We start from the raw sequence: 17,226 nt of genomic DNA, 5'->3' as shown, positions 1-17,226 counted from the left end.
GGAAGAGGAAAGTGAGACAGTGTGGTACAGCAGAGAAAAAGAAACACGGGGCAAAGTCAGACTGGAGGAAAGGAAAGGACCTCAATGCAAGTCTGCTAAAATCGTCACTGGATTTACCAGCCCAGTTCCACCTTCTTCAGACCAAAATGGACTCGCTGCAGTAAGTGTACTACAGGAGAAAGAAGTGCATAGTTTGCTTTATATTTTTTGGTAGACACTCAAACATCAGCAGAATTTATGCGAAGATCTTAGACCTGCAGTTTTAGCCTCTTTTTCCCTAGCCAATGGGTACCTGTTGGGGCAGAGATGGTGGAAATGGACCAGTAGCACCAAGAAATTCAGTGGGAGCACCAACTCCACAGCAGGAAATAATAATGAACCAAAAGGAGACACAGAGAGAGAGAGAAGTGGAGGAGACATATTTCGCAGTAATCAAAGTCCACCTTGGCTAAACCCTATCAACACTTCCCTAGGTAAGGCCCCATTACGTCTGCAGCAAGACCTCTGGCTCTGACAGAGAGCTGTAGAGGGTATAGCCCAACTCATCCACTTCTTCGGGGGTGAGCTCTGAAAACAAGTTCACCTTGGGGTTCAGAGCACTAGGGAGGACACCTGCCTCCAAGTAGCGGATCAACCCCTTCAGCGCCTGCAAGAAGCGATCAGCCAGCATGTCCTGGGACCAGTCGGACTCTTCTTGGGATAGGTGCAGGATGACATTGGTGAGCTGGGTGGCAGTGAGGTGACCCAGGGCTGGGTTTGACTTGCATACCGCTTTGAAGATCTTCAGGCACAAGCAACGGCAGCCAGAATCACACTGGTCCAGGGCCCGGAGGCGAGCCGTTTCTGCTGGCCGCAGGCTCAGTCGCCACAAATTGTCATTCTGGGCCAATCGATGGGGTTTGGCCACAAGGATGATGTCACCCAGTGTCAGGGATGGTAGGAAGTCAATAAAAAGATGCCGTTCTGGATCATACTGGACTTCCAGTGTCAAATCTGCTGGGGGAGCAGCTGGACGGATCACATAATCCAAGAGAGTCCCAATTGCTGGCCAGTTGATGGAGCCAGCTACAACTTTCTCAAAGGTGTCTGCTACAGCTTTGGGGGAAAGGTAACCTCCCACCACACAGCGGTCCCAGTAGCTGCTCCCACGGGGAAAGTACTCTGGGTTTTCCCGACGCACCAAGTAGAAGCCAGGAATGTTCATGATAGTGTCCTCCCCGGGGATGCACGACCACAGGTTCTGCTCCAGCATCAGAGGCACAATGAGCTGGATGTGGTCAGCTGTCACTACCTTTCACAAGAGAGAAAAGTCGGTAAGAACAAGGTTTGCCTCTCCACACTCAGTTTTATTCACCACCTTTAGATAGGCTTCTGTTCAAAGGAACTTGGAATAAGGATTCAGCTGTCTCACTCTCCTCTCTGCATGGGATTCACAGCCTCCCTTTGTCAAAAGACATTCTGAAGGACTATTTCCCGTCATCAGTGGGATAACTCCAAGGTATAACCCAAGATAGTCCTTATACGGTATGTACTATTCAGAGATCTTTAAATACTTCAGGACCTGACATGGACTGCATATAGATGAAATATTTTGCCTCCTATTGTTCTAAGTCCACTCCTTGGATGTGAGACGCAGCTGGCCCAGGGCACAGAAACACCACATGATAATTTAAAACAGGAGGCAGAGTATTAAGATTCTAGACAAGCTTAAGTTGCCATGGTTTAATTATCCCATGCTACAACTAGGTACTGCCCTCACCCCGTCTGCCACTTTGGAAAAAGGTCATTAAAGATCCCTTTTCACCAATGTGATTAAGACCCCAGATCTAAGTTTCACTGGACACTTGACACTCCATTCCAGAGCTCTGACTCAAACAAAGAAGTGTGCCTCTGAATCACTCACTATAGCCATGGGCATCTTGCCATCAGGGAGATATGCAGCAGGGACTGCTGTCCAATCCAGGTCTGTCATGCATTAAAAAAAAAGAGTAGGGAAGACCTACATGAATACACAGGAGTTCTAAGGGAATATCATGTATTTGGAAGGAGATACAAGGGACAGAGAGAAAACAGAGGTCTACCGGAAAAACAGCAAGAAAAACACAGCTAAAGGGAGAGACAGAGGGGAAGGAAAGAAGGGCTGAGATAATCCGGAGAAATAAAAGAGCAAAAAGCAAATGCTTTGCAGACAACGCCAGAGCAGCCTGGTCACGCCTGTTCAAACAGTACTGCAGAAATCAACACCTGGCTCCATGGTGGGAAAGGCGACACCAGGAGCCTTATTACAGAGGAACGTTGTGCTGAGCCAGCACTGCCAACAGGGAAGCCTGAAACACCCCTGCCTAGTCAGCCTTCTGAATAATGACCCATCATGCGGCCCCAGGAATTACCTGCAGATCATCATACAGGCTGCCGCTGAGGTACATGTCACGCAGGGGCATGTCCGGCAGCTTGGCACGTAGGAAGCTGCGCAGCTCAGCACAGATATCCACGGCTGCTTGCTTGGCCCGAGCCTGCTCATCCGCTGGGATAGCTACCTTCCTCCTATAATAAGCGAAGAGCTTTTCTTGCAGAGACAGACGAAGGCGGGATTTTTTCAGCTCCACTTGACTCCTCTTGGCAGATGGCTTGGGCTTTGTGGGTCGGAAAAAGTCTGCAAGACAGAAGGAAAACTGTTGATCGTCTGTAGTGTTTCACTGTGAAGTGATCCGCAGAAGAAAATCTGCAGCGCGGAAGTGCAGCCTCCTAGGTCTCAAAAAGCTTTCAGCAGACATTTTGCATGCTTTACACAGGTACCAGTCAAAAGGGAGGTGCTGAGAAATTTCAAAAGATACTACTATGAGCATCAAACCAGCTGAAAACCATTTACTAGATTTGGAATTTAGCCAGAACAAGACTAACATCGTGTACAAGGAAGTAATTTTAGTGGCTACATGGGCAGTACCTCGGTTCAATTTCATCAAAAATTCAGCACTGTTACCAGTTCAGAAGCTTTCAACATGATGCCAGACCAGTGGATAAAACACTCTTTAACAACCTTCACAATCTCATTAAGTTTTTAACATTATAATGGATTTTTACAAATTATCAGCAAAACCCAGTCCTGACTAGGGTATGAGATCAGAGAAAATCATGCCACCTGGAAATGAAATAAGTGTTGATCAGACTCCGAACAACTATCAGGATGGTGAGCTGACAGATCTTGGGGCCAGCAGAGCTCAGGCAATCATAGCCCCAATGAAAACTTCCCTCAAACTTTCACTGGCCGAAGAACAGAGAGCACACTCTTAGGCATAATACAGCAATTCAATGCTTTACGCTGCCATCTGCGTTATTAAGCAATGTCTAACCTGCACAGATTCTCTAAGCCCCTTTTTTTCTGACTGGTTTCCTAAAGAAGTAAGTCAATGCTTCCCGTCTATCTTTCAGACTTCTGTTAATATGGACCAAGAGTTTCAGAAGTTATTAATGAGAATTAAGGAAGAATTACAGATCTAAGAGATCTTTGGAAGGGCTGTGGTACTTAACAGGTGCAGGAGAAACCCCCAAGTCAGTGGCCCCATTAAGGCAATCAGCTGTTGCACATTTGTTCGGCAACAGGCATTTGGCCACGCAGCACATGCAGAATGGCTGACCAAGCTGCGCACAGACCCGTCTCGCCCAACCTCAGCAACTGTTGTCTCTTGTCCCACTGGGGTCTTCTGGACAGATTTGAAGTTTTGTCTGAAAAGGAAATAGCCCGCGAATAGGGAACCAGGCTTCATTGCCTGTTCATGAAAAAACTTATTTTTCCATCTTAAGTTTTAATTTATTTAAGTCAAGAATGCAAGACGCCATCATCAATGGTTTTATTCCTCAATCCTCATCTTTGGGAACTCCAATCAAATGATCTAGACCCCATTTAACACAGCTGTCTAGTTATTTAACATTTCCTCAGCAGAAAATCCATTGCCATCCTGAAGCTGACTTTCTTGCAGAGAATCTGGAAATCAAGTTAAAAGCTTGATCCTGATTTTTATTTTAAATCTCCAAGTGTAAATCTCCTGAAGTGACCAGGGATAGAAAGTAAAACCAGTGAGAAAAACCAACCAAACAAATATAACAAACACTGACAGACTCTAAATTACTTATCCCACTCAGAAAGAAGACTGCAGGTCAGTTTTTATAGCCTGATGAAGACTAACTCGGTGATAAGCAGCACTAAACGGGCAGACAGCGTTACAGAAATTATTAGGAAAGTGGTAGAAATAATATAGAAAATACTGTTATAAATTGCTAGTACATTCACAATTTGAATATTCCCCTCTTAAAAAGACACAAACAAACTGGAATGTTCCAAAGAAAGGCAACAAAGAGCTTGAAAGGAATGGAATGGCTTTTTATCAGGAAAGATTGCACAGATAAGTATTCAGCTTGAAAGAGAAAAGACTGAGGGAGAATAAAGTTTAAGACCATAAAGTCATGAAAGGAACGAAGAATGCAAACAGATGACTATTATTCACTAGTTTCCAATCTGACTTCTAATTCTTGAAGTTACCAGTAGACCTGCTTAACAGAAAAACATTAAAATCCTGGGCTAGACAGAGTATTCTCTTTCCTGCGTTCCTTTAAATGAATACGGGGCTTATGGGCCCGGATGATTCTGCAATGCAGGAGTATCACCCTGCTCCTTACCTGTGTCTGCGGCCGAAGGATCCGTGGGAAGGGTCTGCAGGGAGCGGCTGAGGTTAGTCTTCATGTCCTGGGTCAGTAAGCGTGAGGAGGAGCCCAGCCAGTTTGGTTCTTCCCAGCTTCTCTTTCCTGACTGGCTCAAGCGAGTGGGGCTGCTGGGAGCACTGATTGCCCGGTCGTACATCTAAAGCAACATCACCAGGCACAGTCTGAGTCGTTAAGGACGCAACGTTTGCATTTTACCCAGCCTAGTGCCAGCATCCCAGGTCTTTTTGTTTCCCACTCCTTCTTTCCAGTGCCCCCGTGCTCAGGTCCCACCCGGCAGTCCCGCACGCTCACTCACCCGTTTCACGGCCAGCGTCGCGATGCCCAGCATAGCTGCTCCACCCACGCCCAGCACAAGCCGGGCGTTGGAAAGCACGAAGTCGATGGCTGTGCCGATGCCGTTGTCATCTTTTTTCCCTTTGCGGTGCCCAGCGCCTGCCATCTCACCTGGAAGGAGTGGGAGCATTAAACAAACAGGTCAAAACATGCAGCCCTAATGGTTCACTCCCTTCTCCTCCACCCCACACTCACGGCTCTTGGGGTCTTAGCACAGAGCCATAGGAAGGGACCACCTAACTCTGCAGCCTCTTTAATTATCTTCCCTCGAGGAGCTGCTTATTCCCAGACATCCCGGAACAGTACTGACCAAGCTCTGCAATCACAGCATTTCTTTGCTTCCAGCTCCATTTATAACCTGAAGAAAAACATCCCAAATTTGATGTGGGACTTCTAATCATTGAAGCAGGTTTAATTGTGCAATCACCTAATGCTTTTTAAAAAAGAAAGTAAGATTTACTTCAGCAACATTTTGCAATAAAATCCTGTATATTATGTAAAACTCTATGACCATTCAGGTCTTTTCCTTTTAATTTGTGTTTCTCAACCAAAGCATGGGGTTTTTTAATGCCAATTTATTTTCTTATTCTCAATCTAATGCGTGTAATTTTGCTCACAGAAAAGGCGATGCAGGGATGGTCAACTGCTTGTCCATAACAAACCAGAATCTTCCCAAGAGTTGACAGGCAGTCTCAGAGCATCCACTCACAGACTCATTTTTGGACAATGGCTGGTCCCAGATACTTCAAAGACACCCAAGAATCAACAGTAGAGACCACAATGCACCACAAAGGAAACAGCTCCCTTGCTTTCACTGGACATTTTTTCCTGCCCTCAAGGCTGGTGGGTTTGACTCTCATACAAGTCACGTATAACATGAGCATTAATATTTTCTTACACATGTACTTTTGTTTCCTCCATGTGCTGGTTTTGGCTGGGATAGAGTTAATTTTCTTCATAATAGCTGGTATGGGGCTATGTTTTGGATTTGTGCTGAAAACAGTGTTGATAACACAGGGATGTTTTTGTTATTGCTGAGCAGTGCTTACACAGAGTCAAGGCCTTTCCTGTTCCTCACACCACCCCACCAGCGAGCAGGCTGGGGGTGCACAAGAAGTTGGGAGGGGACACAGCTCGGACAGCTGACCCCAACTGACCAAAAGGATATTCCATGCCATATGGCGTCATGCTCAGCATATAAAGCTGGAGGAAGAAGGAGGAAGGGGGGGACGTTCGGAGTGATGGCGTTTGTCTTCCCAAGTAACCGTTACGCGTGATGGAGCCCTGCTTTCCTGGAGATGGCTGAACACCTGCCTGCCGATGGGAAGTAGTGAATGAATTCCTTGTTTTGCTTTGCTTGCGTGCGCAGCTTTTGCTTTCCTTATTAAACTGTCTTTATCTCAACCCACGAGCTTTCTCACTTTTACTCTTCTGATTCTCTCCCCCATCCCACCAGGTGGGAGTGAGCAAGCAGCTGTGTGGTGCTTAGTTGCTAGCTGGGGTTAAACCATGACACTCCAATTCCCATTTAACCTGATCTTGTTATTTAAATTTAAAGAGTCTCCCTGACCAGCTACACATGTAAAACACACTTTGCCACCGCTGTACCCATAGGTGGATCCTCAGTGAACCTACATGAAAACACCAGGAAACTTCCGACCTGACTCAAGATCTGTTTTCTAAGTCAGTTTCAAAGGTTCAGAGCCTGCCTGACTTGGGTGGTTTAAAACTGCTCTTGGGCTTTTCTAAGGCCAAGCTACAGTCTCAGGAGGAATGTTCCTGCCTTGATGAACCAGGAATCCAGTCACTCTTCATCCCTAGGCAGAAAAAAAATGCACTTTCACAAAGCTAACCGTAATAGTAGCATGAAGAACATGGTTATATCATTGTAAATGACCTACCTGTGACCTAATGCATTTGTAAAGAGAACAGGAGAGCTCTCCTGGTGTGCCTGTGGAAGCACCTTCCAGACTTCTTCAAGACAGTGGTGGGCAGGGAGCATTAATCATCTCTTTTGGTTGGCGAGGGGATTTTGAAAAGAAGAGGGAAGTAAGCAGGGCCAGAAGGAGCTACAGGGAATCTCTAAACCAGGCCCCCGAGTTTGCTGTGCAGGAAAGCTTGCCCCTTCTCCAACTGTCTTTCCTTGTCCTCTAGCCGCTGCAGCCCCTGGTTCTTGCGGAACTCACGGCGGATGAAAGCGAGGTAGAAATCCCGGTCGGTGTAGCGCAGCCCACGGCCCTGGCGCAGCAGAGCCCGATAGAGGGTCAGGACAGCCTCCCGGGACCACGCTGCCATGGGGGACGGGTGCGTGGACAGGCAACCTAGAGAGACGTGACGAAGTGCGGGATCTGAGTCAGCTTTTCCCTCCCCGAGGGACGCACCGGCCGCCGCCTCCCTCTCCAACCCTGGCCCCACACACCGCCGTCCTCTGCAGCCCGGGAAGGGACGGGACAGCCTCTCTAACGGCGCACCGGGGATAACGGGCTCTCTAAGGGTGCAAGGCCGCACGCCCTGTCGCGGGGGAACCGGCGGGCCCCGCAGCCTGGCCCTTCCCACGGGGGGCCGCCCCAGGGCCGCTCGCAGTACCCGCTCCCCGCCAGGGTCCCGGGCAGGGGTCGAGCCCGCGGAGGCCCCGCGGGGACCGGTCGCATCGCACTCACCGGGAAGGACCGGGAAGGGGGAAGGGGAGGCGCTCCGGGTCCCTCACGGCAGCCGCTTCCCTTCAGCGGACCCCGCCACCGCCTCCCTCCCGGCACCGCTCCCGGGGTCACCCGGCAACATGGCCGATCCGCTTCCGGGTCGTGACCCCGGCCCCGCCAATCATAGCGCGAGCTCCCCGGGGCCCAAACCGTCCCTTCGGCGGAGGACTTCCGGTCGGCGCGCGCCCCAGCGGGGGCGGCGGCGGCGCAGCGCTGTCTCCCCCTGCCGGCGCCGTACGGCGAGCGGGAGGGGACCTTCCGCGCCGCCCGCCCGCGCCGGGAGGCTGCCCCCTGTCGGCGGGGAGGGGGACTGCCGCCCCCGGTTGCTCCCAGTTGGGGCTGGGACGGGGCAGGCCGGGCGCGGTGCTGGTCTGGTTTGAGGGGGCCGTGCCCCTCAAGGGGTGACGACTTCGGTGACGAGCCGGCTTCCTCAGCAGGGATGGCTGTGGGGAAGAGGCTGGGGCAGGGTGGGGGCCGGGGACACCCTGAAAGGCTGTGGGGAAGGGCTGAGGGGAGCAGGGGGTGAGTGGGACCCCCCCACGGTGCGGCCTGGAGGGACCAAGGCTGCGCCTGGGCAGCCCAGGGTGGAGCAGCCGCTTTCCACCTTGGCTTGAGCTGTCACCACGGCGGAGACAGAAGTCTCCCCTTCCCCCGTAGGCTTGCAGCTGTCCTCGAGGCCAGGGTGGGCACCCACGCTGAACACACCTCAGGACACCGGGCTTGTTCCACCATGGAAGGTCTCGTTAGCAGCCTGGGCTTCGTGTGCTGTGGTGAAACGGGCTGGGTTGTTGGCCTCGGCGGCTCCATGTGCCTGCGAGCGTGCTCCCCACGGCCCAGAACAGCTGGAGCACTAATAAGTATTTCCTTTTGTCATTCTGGCTTTGACGGGACTAAATGCCATCAAGCGGCTTCATGTGAGAAAGGAGAGAGTTCAGCACGCTGCAGCGAGTCGACATCCACAGCACAGGCTGTCACAGTCATCTCTGGCTGTGCATGCTGCCTGCCTAGGGTAATGAGGGGGTAAATAGGGAAGGTTTCTTCGGTGCTTCAGGGTAGACAGAGAGCAGTGGGTTAATGCTGCATGTCTGAAGGTACCTCTGACTACCCTGATGCTTTTTACAGAATAACTTATCAAATTCAAGCTCCTTATCTTTATCTCCAAGGAACCCCGGGGCCTGGTCTGGAAGTCTCAAGGGCTCTGGGAGAAGGGCAAGTAGCTGGCAGCCTCTCCTGGGTCTGCCTGAGGAGATGGAAGGAGCCTCCGGAAGCCAGGACCTTCCACCCCTCTGTCCAAGTGCAAATTCCCCTTTTCCATTCTTGCCTTCTCTACTATGTGCCTACTCTGGGGATAATTATTCCTCTTTAGCCATCTCCTCCTCCCCAGATCCTACCAAAATATAAAACATAAACGCATGTGCCATGCCTCCCCTGGGGGAGAGGGTGAGAGAAAGAGCAAACTGTGTGTGACAGAGGAGAGCCGCATCACTTCATGCACTTCTCAGCGACACCAGATATGACAGCGATAGAATTGAACAGGAAGAAAACCAGAAGCTCTGGCCTGGCTCGCTCCATGCCAATCTCCTCTTGTTCATTTCCTTTCCGAGATAAACAACCCCAATCGTTTCGATCTCTCTTTGTGAGCGAGTCTGCCATGCCCTTAATCAGCCCTTTCTGAGAAAGGCTTACTTAAACTGCAGACAGTATTCCCAGAGAGGCTGCGCTAGTGATTTACATAATAGCATTATCATATTTTCCATATTATTCTCCCCTTCTTCCTTCTGCATGCTAATATTTTGTATGTGCTTTTTTTTAACCTGCAGCTACTCACGGAGCCAGGGTTTGTGTGACATCCAGATCCTTTCCTGAGTTGCTAGAGACCGTCTGGAGCTTTGTAATTCTTATGTGCAATTTGTTTTCTCTTTTCTGACCTTGCGCGTGCCCAGCTAAACCTTGGCAAATGCGTGATGTTGCCCATTTGCCACATCTGCATTTTACTTACAGTCCTTTTTGATCTCCTCAAGAGTCAACAGCTTTGAGTCATCTCTTAAAAATGTTTGGTATATTGCTCATCTTTGTTTCCAGATCATCAGTTCATATACTGAGCTATCCGGGACCTCAGAGGCAGCATTCGTATTCCCTGCCCTTAACCTTCTGCCAGAATGAAAATCGATCTTTGAACCTTCCTCCAGGCTTCCTACCTCCTCCTCGGGTTGTTGATCCACAGAAATACTTCACTCCTCGCAGCAGGGCTCTGTCACCTTTGGGCAGGTGCGCTGATGAGCCCAGTCCCCAAAACTCTCAAGTCTGGATCAAAACTTGCGCAGCTATGTGCGGCAAACCCCTGATGCGCTATGAACGGAATCTGCCGGATCAGGCTGCGCAACAACGGGCTGTCCTTGCTGCCCTCCCACCATGGCAGCCAAGGAGTGCAGGCCTCCATAAGCGCCCCCTCCCCAGCCTGGCCCCCTTGGGTTGCGCCTGTTTTAGTGTTTCTCTGTTTTTTTCCCCCCTCCGGGCTGGCCGCCAGCTCCTGGGCCCCTCGCCAGCAGCTGCGTGTGCGTGTTATGAACTCCTCCAGCCACGCCACGCAGCGTGCCTCCAAACTGCCCCGGCCCCTCCGGGGAGGCCACTCGCTGTGCCCACTGCCTGATGTGGGCTCCCCACGCCCACGCCGTGTGGGCACGGGTGGTCAGCCTGCCCCTTCTCTCTTGCAAAGAGGAGGGCAAGCGCAACGGCAGAGCAACATGTGACCGACGCCATCCCAGCTGCCGTGCGAGCGCTGGACCTCTGGTGACGTGCCGGGGGTTGTAAACTTGAACTCTGCCTTGAGACAGTGAAGCAACGTCCCCCGTCTCTCCAGTGTTTCCCAACCCGGCAGGCTCCTCTGCTGACCCGCCGCACACAGCCACGCCGGTGGGGACCCACCCAACACCCCCAAAGACTTGCGCTGCCCTGATGGGATGCTGGCCCCGGTGCCCCGGTGCCTGCAGAGCCCTGTTGCCTGGTGGCTTCTTTGCCCATGGACCCACTGGGAATGGGGTGCCCCCCGTGACTCCAGCCTGCGTCCCTGCAAGAAAGGGAAATTAGTTGCCCCGACGGGGCAAAGTGCAGACGGAGAGAAGGGAGCACACCTTAGCTGTGTGCCTGGAGAACAATAACGACCTTTGTTTCCCCAAATGACTAAGTGAGCTTGTGAAATATCAAAGGCAGCATGGGTGACAGGACACAATAACCCACGCTGTTATGTGGGGTAAGGCACAGACATCCCCCCCGTCCCCTGCCTCCCTGGGACTCTCCAGAGCCGCCACTCCTCTGCTGGTCTTCTCACGCTTGCAGCCGGTCCTCCCACTCAAGCGGCCGCTGCTGCCAGCTCTGATGGCCACCAAAAGCAGCAAACCACTGCCTCTGAGCCCGACTTGCAGCCTCTGCTCCTGGGAGTCAAGTGCCATCCCCAGGGCTTCCCATCACCCATTTTGCAAGGGCAGGACCGTTCCCAGCCGGGGAGACATCCCTGTGCTGCCCACCACCAGCCAGCAATCCCTCCTTGGGCAGCAGGGAGGTGAACGTGACCTGCAGAGCTGCAAATGGCGTCTTGGAGGCGCTCTGCAGGGTCAGGAAAAAAACTGTGCTTAGAAACAGAAGGCTGGCCTCTTACAGGAGCCAGAAAACAATCCCAAAATGCGCGAGGGAAGATGGGTAGTGACCCACCAATGCCATCTGAGTTTGGGCTTAATATCCTTAATATCTTCTAGTAAATGGACCTTGCAAGAGGCCTTTTGGCAGTCTAACTCCGTTCAGCAGCTCTCTCTTTCATTGCAGCCCTATTTCTTTACTTTTCTCGAGCAATCGCAAGGAATAATGGCATTTGGGCTCCTGCTCTCTGGCTGCGATGAGCCAGGAGGGGCAGAGGGCCAAGGGTGGTGCAGGTGGCTTCTTTCGCTGAACCCCCAGCAGCTTTGATGTTGAGCGCACATGGGAAGGAAGACGGATGCTGAGGGAGGAGAGACCGCCTGTACACAGCCGCCTTTCAAGGGGCATTCCTGATTTACAGCCAAGACCCAGATTTTAGTAACAGAGAGTAACTAGCCACTCCGGGGAGCCACACTCAGGGTATGTTTTTGCCGGGGGGGGAGAAAGGAAAGGTTCCCAGCCCCACTGCTGCTGAAGTGGGGCTTTTCAGCTCCCCAATCTCCAGCCCTGCAGCCTGCGGGGCTGCAAACACTGGCAACGGCGAGCGGTCTCCTGTGCGATGCAGAGCTGCTGCCGCCGCTGCGAGGGTCTGCACTGACGATCACTGAGGAAGCTCAGTTTTATTACCTAACAAATTTTAAATGCTGCTGTATTTTTTCAATTGGTCCATGCGCACCTTCATTCTCAGCACGACTCGTGTTTCTTCAAACAAATTTCCCTGTGGCTGGGCTTCTTGGGGACTTTTTTTTTTTATTATTCCCTGGCTAGTAAGATTCCCCCCTCCATTTTTCACTTTGCACCAGCTGCGTGCTGCAGAAGGTTTCCAGAGCCACTCAGAGACCCTGCTTTTGTGAGCACTGTTATCCTTGCAATTTTGCATCACTGACAGCCTTGTGGGCTTTCTGCAGTAGAAGTGTCTGCAGAGAGGGGAGAGCTTGCAGCTGGTGGCACTGGCCCCCCAAGCAGGGCTGCACACACTGACCCCAGGCTTTTTGTACTCCTCCACCCGCTGCATGCTGCAATGAGGTCCTCCCAGCATGAACATGGGATTTTGGGTTGTGTAAGGGGCGTCTGGACTCCCAGCATCATGTGGGGTTTGGTCCCATGTACATATATACAGCCTGAGAAGGGCAGAGCTGCTATATCCTGCTGCTTCTCTTCATTTTCTAGGTGAAGGCACCTATTGCACATCTTATCCCATTAAGTCACGGGTCCTTAGATAGATTTATTTCTGTCCCATTTGGGGAAATCTGTCTGGTTTTGGTTTTGCAGTAGTTTGACATTCACTTCTGGATAGCGGTTTGAGTCAAATGCTTTAAAAACACTGGGAACCAAACAGAAGTGGGTAGATGTTTTCTACATTCTTTTATTTTTGCATGTGTGCCTGGTTCTTAGTAAGTGTCTGAGGGGAAAAAAAAAAAAGATATGACTGATGATTTGTTGCTCTCTCTCTGGAAAAGGTCCAGACTGTAGAACAGGGCTAAAATACCAGGAAAGAGTTTGCTACACAGAGGCAGGCTTATAATATTTGATTTTATACGTTCTCTGGGTAACATATTTTCTTTAATTTGAGATCCTGGAGAAGTCATTTTATATCTTTATTCAGCACAGCTTAGTTGCTCTTCTTCTCAGTTTTCCTTATTTTTAGAAAGGTGAAGTGTGGTTCCCGAATTAAATTGTTACTGGGATGGACCTCAGCCGAGAGGATCCACGGTTCAAGCCGTAAGGCACAGGAAACATAAGAGTAAAACAATGGAATTTTATTTTGTATTTCATTTGGCAGGGTGAGGAGAGAGATGGCCTTGAAAGATTTGTATTCTTACATAGCTATAATGTATTTCAAAAGACGGTAAGGACTCTTTTCTCTTCTCACTTTGCTTAAAAAAAAAAGCACACCCAGAAATGCTGGAAATGGCAGGATTGCCAAATTTTCCTTAGTTCCAAGTGGGGGTTTATGTTCAGGGTTCTCGGCGGTGCTTACAGTAACGTCCCAAACATTAGCTGAAGTGGGCTGATCTTTTACCCTTTTGCTGACGTGCTTGTCCCTGCTGCAGCTACAAAGGCAAAGCTTGCAGCAGCCTGGCCCCAAGCCAGGCTCCTCTCCCAAGCATCTGTGGGTTATATTCCTTATGTCAGCCTGTCACTTCAGTGACCCGGAGCCCTTTCTCCGGTTGGGACAGTTTTGCACGGCTCCTCTGAGGCTGTTTTGCAGCGACAGAGCAAAGCCCTGCAAAGGTTGCTCCCAGGTAAAGGTCTGACACAGCGGGGCTATGAGCGTGCCTGTGAGCCACAGAAACAGTTGCCACTGCCAGGAGCAAGAATATGCCTCCCTTCTGCCGTGGCTGCGGCCAAATTCTCTCTGTCGTGGTGCTCTGGAAAGCAGGGCAGCCGGCGCCTGCAGCTGGGGGCACGTGAGCATGAAGCCATTTGCTGGTGACGCTCTCCAGGGCTGGGGTGACTCTCTCCGTGGCTGCTCCACGGGCTGCCTGCCGGCCAGCTGAGACCTCACTGCTTCCCCAGCTGAGCCGCTAAAGCAACGAGATTTAAAAAAAAAAATATAAAATTGGACTAATAGTTAAAAATTAACTGTCCCTGCTAAACAGCGTACTAAGCTGTGCCCTTACACAGGGAACAAATGTATCCGAGCAACAAAAACAAACAGCCAGCAAGCCAGGCTCTTGGTATCCCCTTTCCAGCTTTCTAAAAGGTGCTGTAAGTTTATATTGAAGTCACTTTGTTTCCAAGCACCCTGGCATTTGGAAACAGCATGTCCATCCCTCGATCAGCAAACCTGCTGCAGGCATCGATTGGGAATCAGCTGAAGCCAGCCCCTCCATGAGCCAGAGACGGAGGGTCTGCCACAGCGTCGGTCCCCACCAAGCAGTGTTGCACGGCGCCCTTGATGGGCACTGGGCATCCCTGACATACAGTGAGAACCTGGGAGAAACAGTTTATTTCCAGGCAGGTCATGCCAGAGCCCCTCCGTGGTGCATCTCCCCATGTAACACCTGTTGGGGTACTGAAATTCTGCAAAACACACAGGATTTACTTGGTGTCGGATGGCTTGTATGCTCCTGGTTCAATATGGCACTTAAGGCTCCATATCCATACCCAGGATGCACGCTGCACGTACCAAGATCCCTGTTGATGTCTTGAGGGACCCTCTGAGGGATGGTATACAAGGCTCGTGGTGGAGCCACGTGCCCCCCGTGCCTGGCTGACCACCAGTGCTGCTCCTGCAAATGAGGGTCTCCACCACAGGCTGGTTTGCGGAAGAGTCAACCCCTCGCTCAGAGAGGCACTTCGAGCTCCTGCAGCGGAAGCTTGTGCTTTCCAGGAAAAAAAGGTCCTGGGTTCTGTCCATGCCTTCTTTTAAAACCTCGCAAGAAACTGAAGAAATGCCATTTACGTTACTTCTTGAAATAATATAAATGTCAGTAAAAGATTTCATGTTGGAGGCAAGAAAAACAACATGGGAGAACCTTTGACCTAGTCAACTCTCATTTCTTAAACTGTCTTGCGAAATTGCCATTGGCCTAAGCTTATATACTTATCTTCCCCTCTTGAAAAATTGAAAGTTCAGGCATTCTGGCAATCACCTATTTTTAGATTATCCCCTATTCGGGCACAAAAATACAGCGATCACTAAGAATACTAAAAATTCTTAATAGAAAATTTTAATTGTTAATTTTGAGTGGCATGTTTATTCCAGGCCCTTTGTTCCAGAGACAGAAGCAGCAGAAAGGCATTAAGCAATGCACAACGTGAGTCTCTGGTTTGATGGAGACCCTTCCACAAGAATCATAGAATCATAGAATGGTTTGGGTTGGAAGGGCCCTTAAAGATCATCTAGTCCTGACCCCCCTGCCATGGGCAGGGACACCTTCCACTAGACCAGGTTGCTCAAAGCCCCATCCAACCTGGCCTTGAACACTTCCAGGGAGGGGGCATCCACAACTTCTCTGGGCAACCTGTTCCAGTGCCTCACCACCCTCACAGTAAGGAATTTCTTCCTAATATCTATTCTAAATCTACCCTCTTTCAGTTTCGAACCGTTACCCCTCATCCTATCACTACACTCCCTGATAGAGAGTCCCTCCCCATCTTTCTTGTAGAGCCCCTTCAGGTACTGGAAGGCTGCTATAAGGTCTCCCCAGAGCCTTCTCTTCTCCAGGCTGAACAACCCCAACTCTCTCAGCCTGTCTTCATAGGAGAGGTGCTCCAGCCCTCTGATCATCTTCGTGGCCCTCCTCTGGACCCACTCCAACAGGTCCTTGTCTTTCTTACACTGGGGGCCCCAGAGCTGAATACAGTACTCCAGGTGGGCTCTCACAAGAGCAGAGTAGAGGGGGAGAATCACCTCCCTCAACCTGCTGGTCATGCTTCTTTTGATGCAGCCCAGGATGCGATTGGCTTTCTGGGCTATGAGCGCACATTGCTGGCTCATATTCAGTTTTTCATCTAGTACCCCCTAAGTCCTCCTCCACAGGCCTGCTCTCAATCCACTCATCGCCCAGCCTGTATTTGTGCTAGGGATGGCCCCGACCCACGTGCAGGACCTTGCACTTGGCCTTGTTCAACTTCATGGTGAGAACAAGGTCCAGCATAGCACCTCTCCTTGTTGGCTCCTCTATCACTTGGAGAGGAGAGTTTAAAACATTAGACTGATGTGGAAGAGAGAAAGAAGAGGGAATATGCTGGATCTAATGATTATAAGGAAACTAACCTATGATGTTTACAGTCACTATCTCTAAATGGGACCAGGAATGACCCTGAAGTGCAAGACACTTAAAAAGGTAAAAGTGAAATAGCTGTAGATGGCACATGAGCTTGTGAAAGGCCCTTGCCAAAGGCACTGCTGAGGCCAGATGCTTAGGAGGATTCAGAGCAGGACTGGGCTTTGATACCGAGGAACGGGAACAGCCAAAATTACATTAGACAGGTTTAAAAATAAGCTAAAACAAGGAGGTCATGTTCTCTGATGCACTGTGCCGAAAGTCAGCCAGCAGAGAGATGTTTCTGCAGTGGGGAGGTTTAACTTGAGGCTCCAGGGTTGCCATGACTTTACTTGAAAAAGTGGATGCATCCAAGGGAGGGAAGATGGTGACAAGGGACCATTTCATGAGCGGTGATGCTGGTTTCCACATCCACCAGCTCTTCTGAGAGCTGCTTGGCAGCCATTTTTCCCCGCTCGTGTGCCTTTACGTGCTCATACTCACTAACATGCAGAAGATTAGGTCTGACCTGGGCCCACAAAATCAGGAATCATTCCCCAAACCAGCCAGGCTCCTCCTCAATCTCCCTTCTCAGGAACACGGTCCTGCCAAGGTGGGAAGCAACTTCCCTCACTCTGTTTTCCAGCAGCCCCTCTGCCAGGCGATCAGAAATAAAAGCTGTCACACACACGCACCTTGGTTTCCTTTCATACTTTGTAAATTTTTTTATTTTTATCTCCTCCTTTTAAGCATCCCTTTAAGGGTGAAATGAAATCCAACCATTTACAGAGAAAATGATTTCAGAATGTACATTTGATTTATCCTTACAAAAAGTTCATTATTACTTGCTGTTTATAAATTACAGAGTGGAAAGGAGCTTTGCAGATGCTCTTTTCTTTTTTTCTTTTATTTTATTTTTGGCAAGTCCACGCATTCTTTTGCCAAAGCAGGGTGTTCTAGGGCCACCCCAGGGGCAACACGACCAGTAGGTCCAGGTGGACCTCAGGCTTGGAAGTGCTGCTGGACCACCTCCAGGATGATACTGCATCATCATCCGCACAGGAAGGAAA

General features: G+C 50.4%; 2 protein-coding genes across 3 annotated transcripts; both read right to left on the bottom strand.

Annotated features, from left to right (window-relative positions):
• Nucleotides 1-7,017, bottom strand: MIEF1 (mitochondrial elongation factor 1). 2 transcript variants are annotated; one of them, XM_050899774.1, is made up of 5 exons: nucleotides 6,954-7,017; nucleotides 5,015-5,163; nucleotides 4,675-4,855; nucleotides 2,391-2,653; nucleotides 1-1,291 (listed from the first exon to the last, which is right to left on the bottom strand). In XM_050899774.1, the coding sequence occupies exons 2-5, from the start codon at nucleotides 5,156-5,158 to the stop codon at nucleotides 485-487; spliced, it is 1,395 nt and encodes a 464-aa protein (XP_050755731.1). In that variant the 5' UTR covers nucleotides 5,159-5,163; nucleotides 6,954-7,017; the 3' UTR covers nucleotides 1-484. The 2 variants fall into 2 exon arrangements, with proteins under 2 accessions (XP_050755731.1, XP_050755723.1); XM_050899766.1 differs by lacking the exon at nucleotides 6,954-7,017 and having other exon boundaries at nucleotides 5,015-5,228.
• A 102-nt stretch (nucleotides 7,018-7,119) lies between these two features.
• Nucleotides 7,120-7,772, bottom strand: LOC127018269 (MIEF1 upstream open reading frame protein-like). The gene is made up of 2 exons (XM_050899787.1): nucleotides 7,713-7,772; nucleotides 7,120-7,373 (listed from the first exon to the last, which is right to left on the bottom strand). Exon 2 carries the CDS (start codon nucleotides 7,345-7,347, stop codon nucleotides 7,135-7,137), a length of 213 nt encoding a protein of 70 aa, XP_050755744.1. The 5' UTR covers nucleotides 7,348-7,373; nucleotides 7,713-7,772; the 3' UTR covers nucleotides 7,120-7,134.
• Nucleotides 7,773-17,226: the final 9,454 nt, after the last annotated feature.

Source organism: Gymnogyps californianus, chromosome 1 (genome assembly GCF_018139145.2).
Source record: "Gymnogyps californianus isolate 813 chromosome 1, ASM1813914v2, whole genome shotgun sequence".
NCBI lineage: Eukaryota > Metazoa > Chordata > Aves > Accipitriformes > Cathartidae > Gymnogyps > Gymnogyps californianus.
Note: the sequence above shows the minus strand (reverse complement) of the source record. Positions and strands in the feature narration are given on the sequence as shown.

Bases quoted from the DNA above. Each gene is read 5' to 3' on its own strand.
- MIEF1 (XM_050899766.1), bottom strand. From the start codon at position 5,182: ATGCTCCCACTCCTTCCAGGTGAGATGGCAGGCGCTGGGCACCGCAAA. The intron at 4,856-5,014 runs GTGAGTGAGCGT...ATGTTGCTTTAG, and splicing joins CGACGCTGGCCGTGAAACGG to ATGTACGACCGGGCAATCAG. The intron at 2,654-4,674 runs GTAAGGAGCAGG...TCTGTCTTGCAG, and splicing joins TCCTTCGGCCGCAGACACAG to ACTTTTTCCGACCCACAAAG.
- LOC127018269 (XM_050899787.1), bottom strand. From the start codon at position 7,347: ATGGCAGCGTGGTCCCGGGAGGCTGTCCTGACCCTCTATCGGGCTCTG.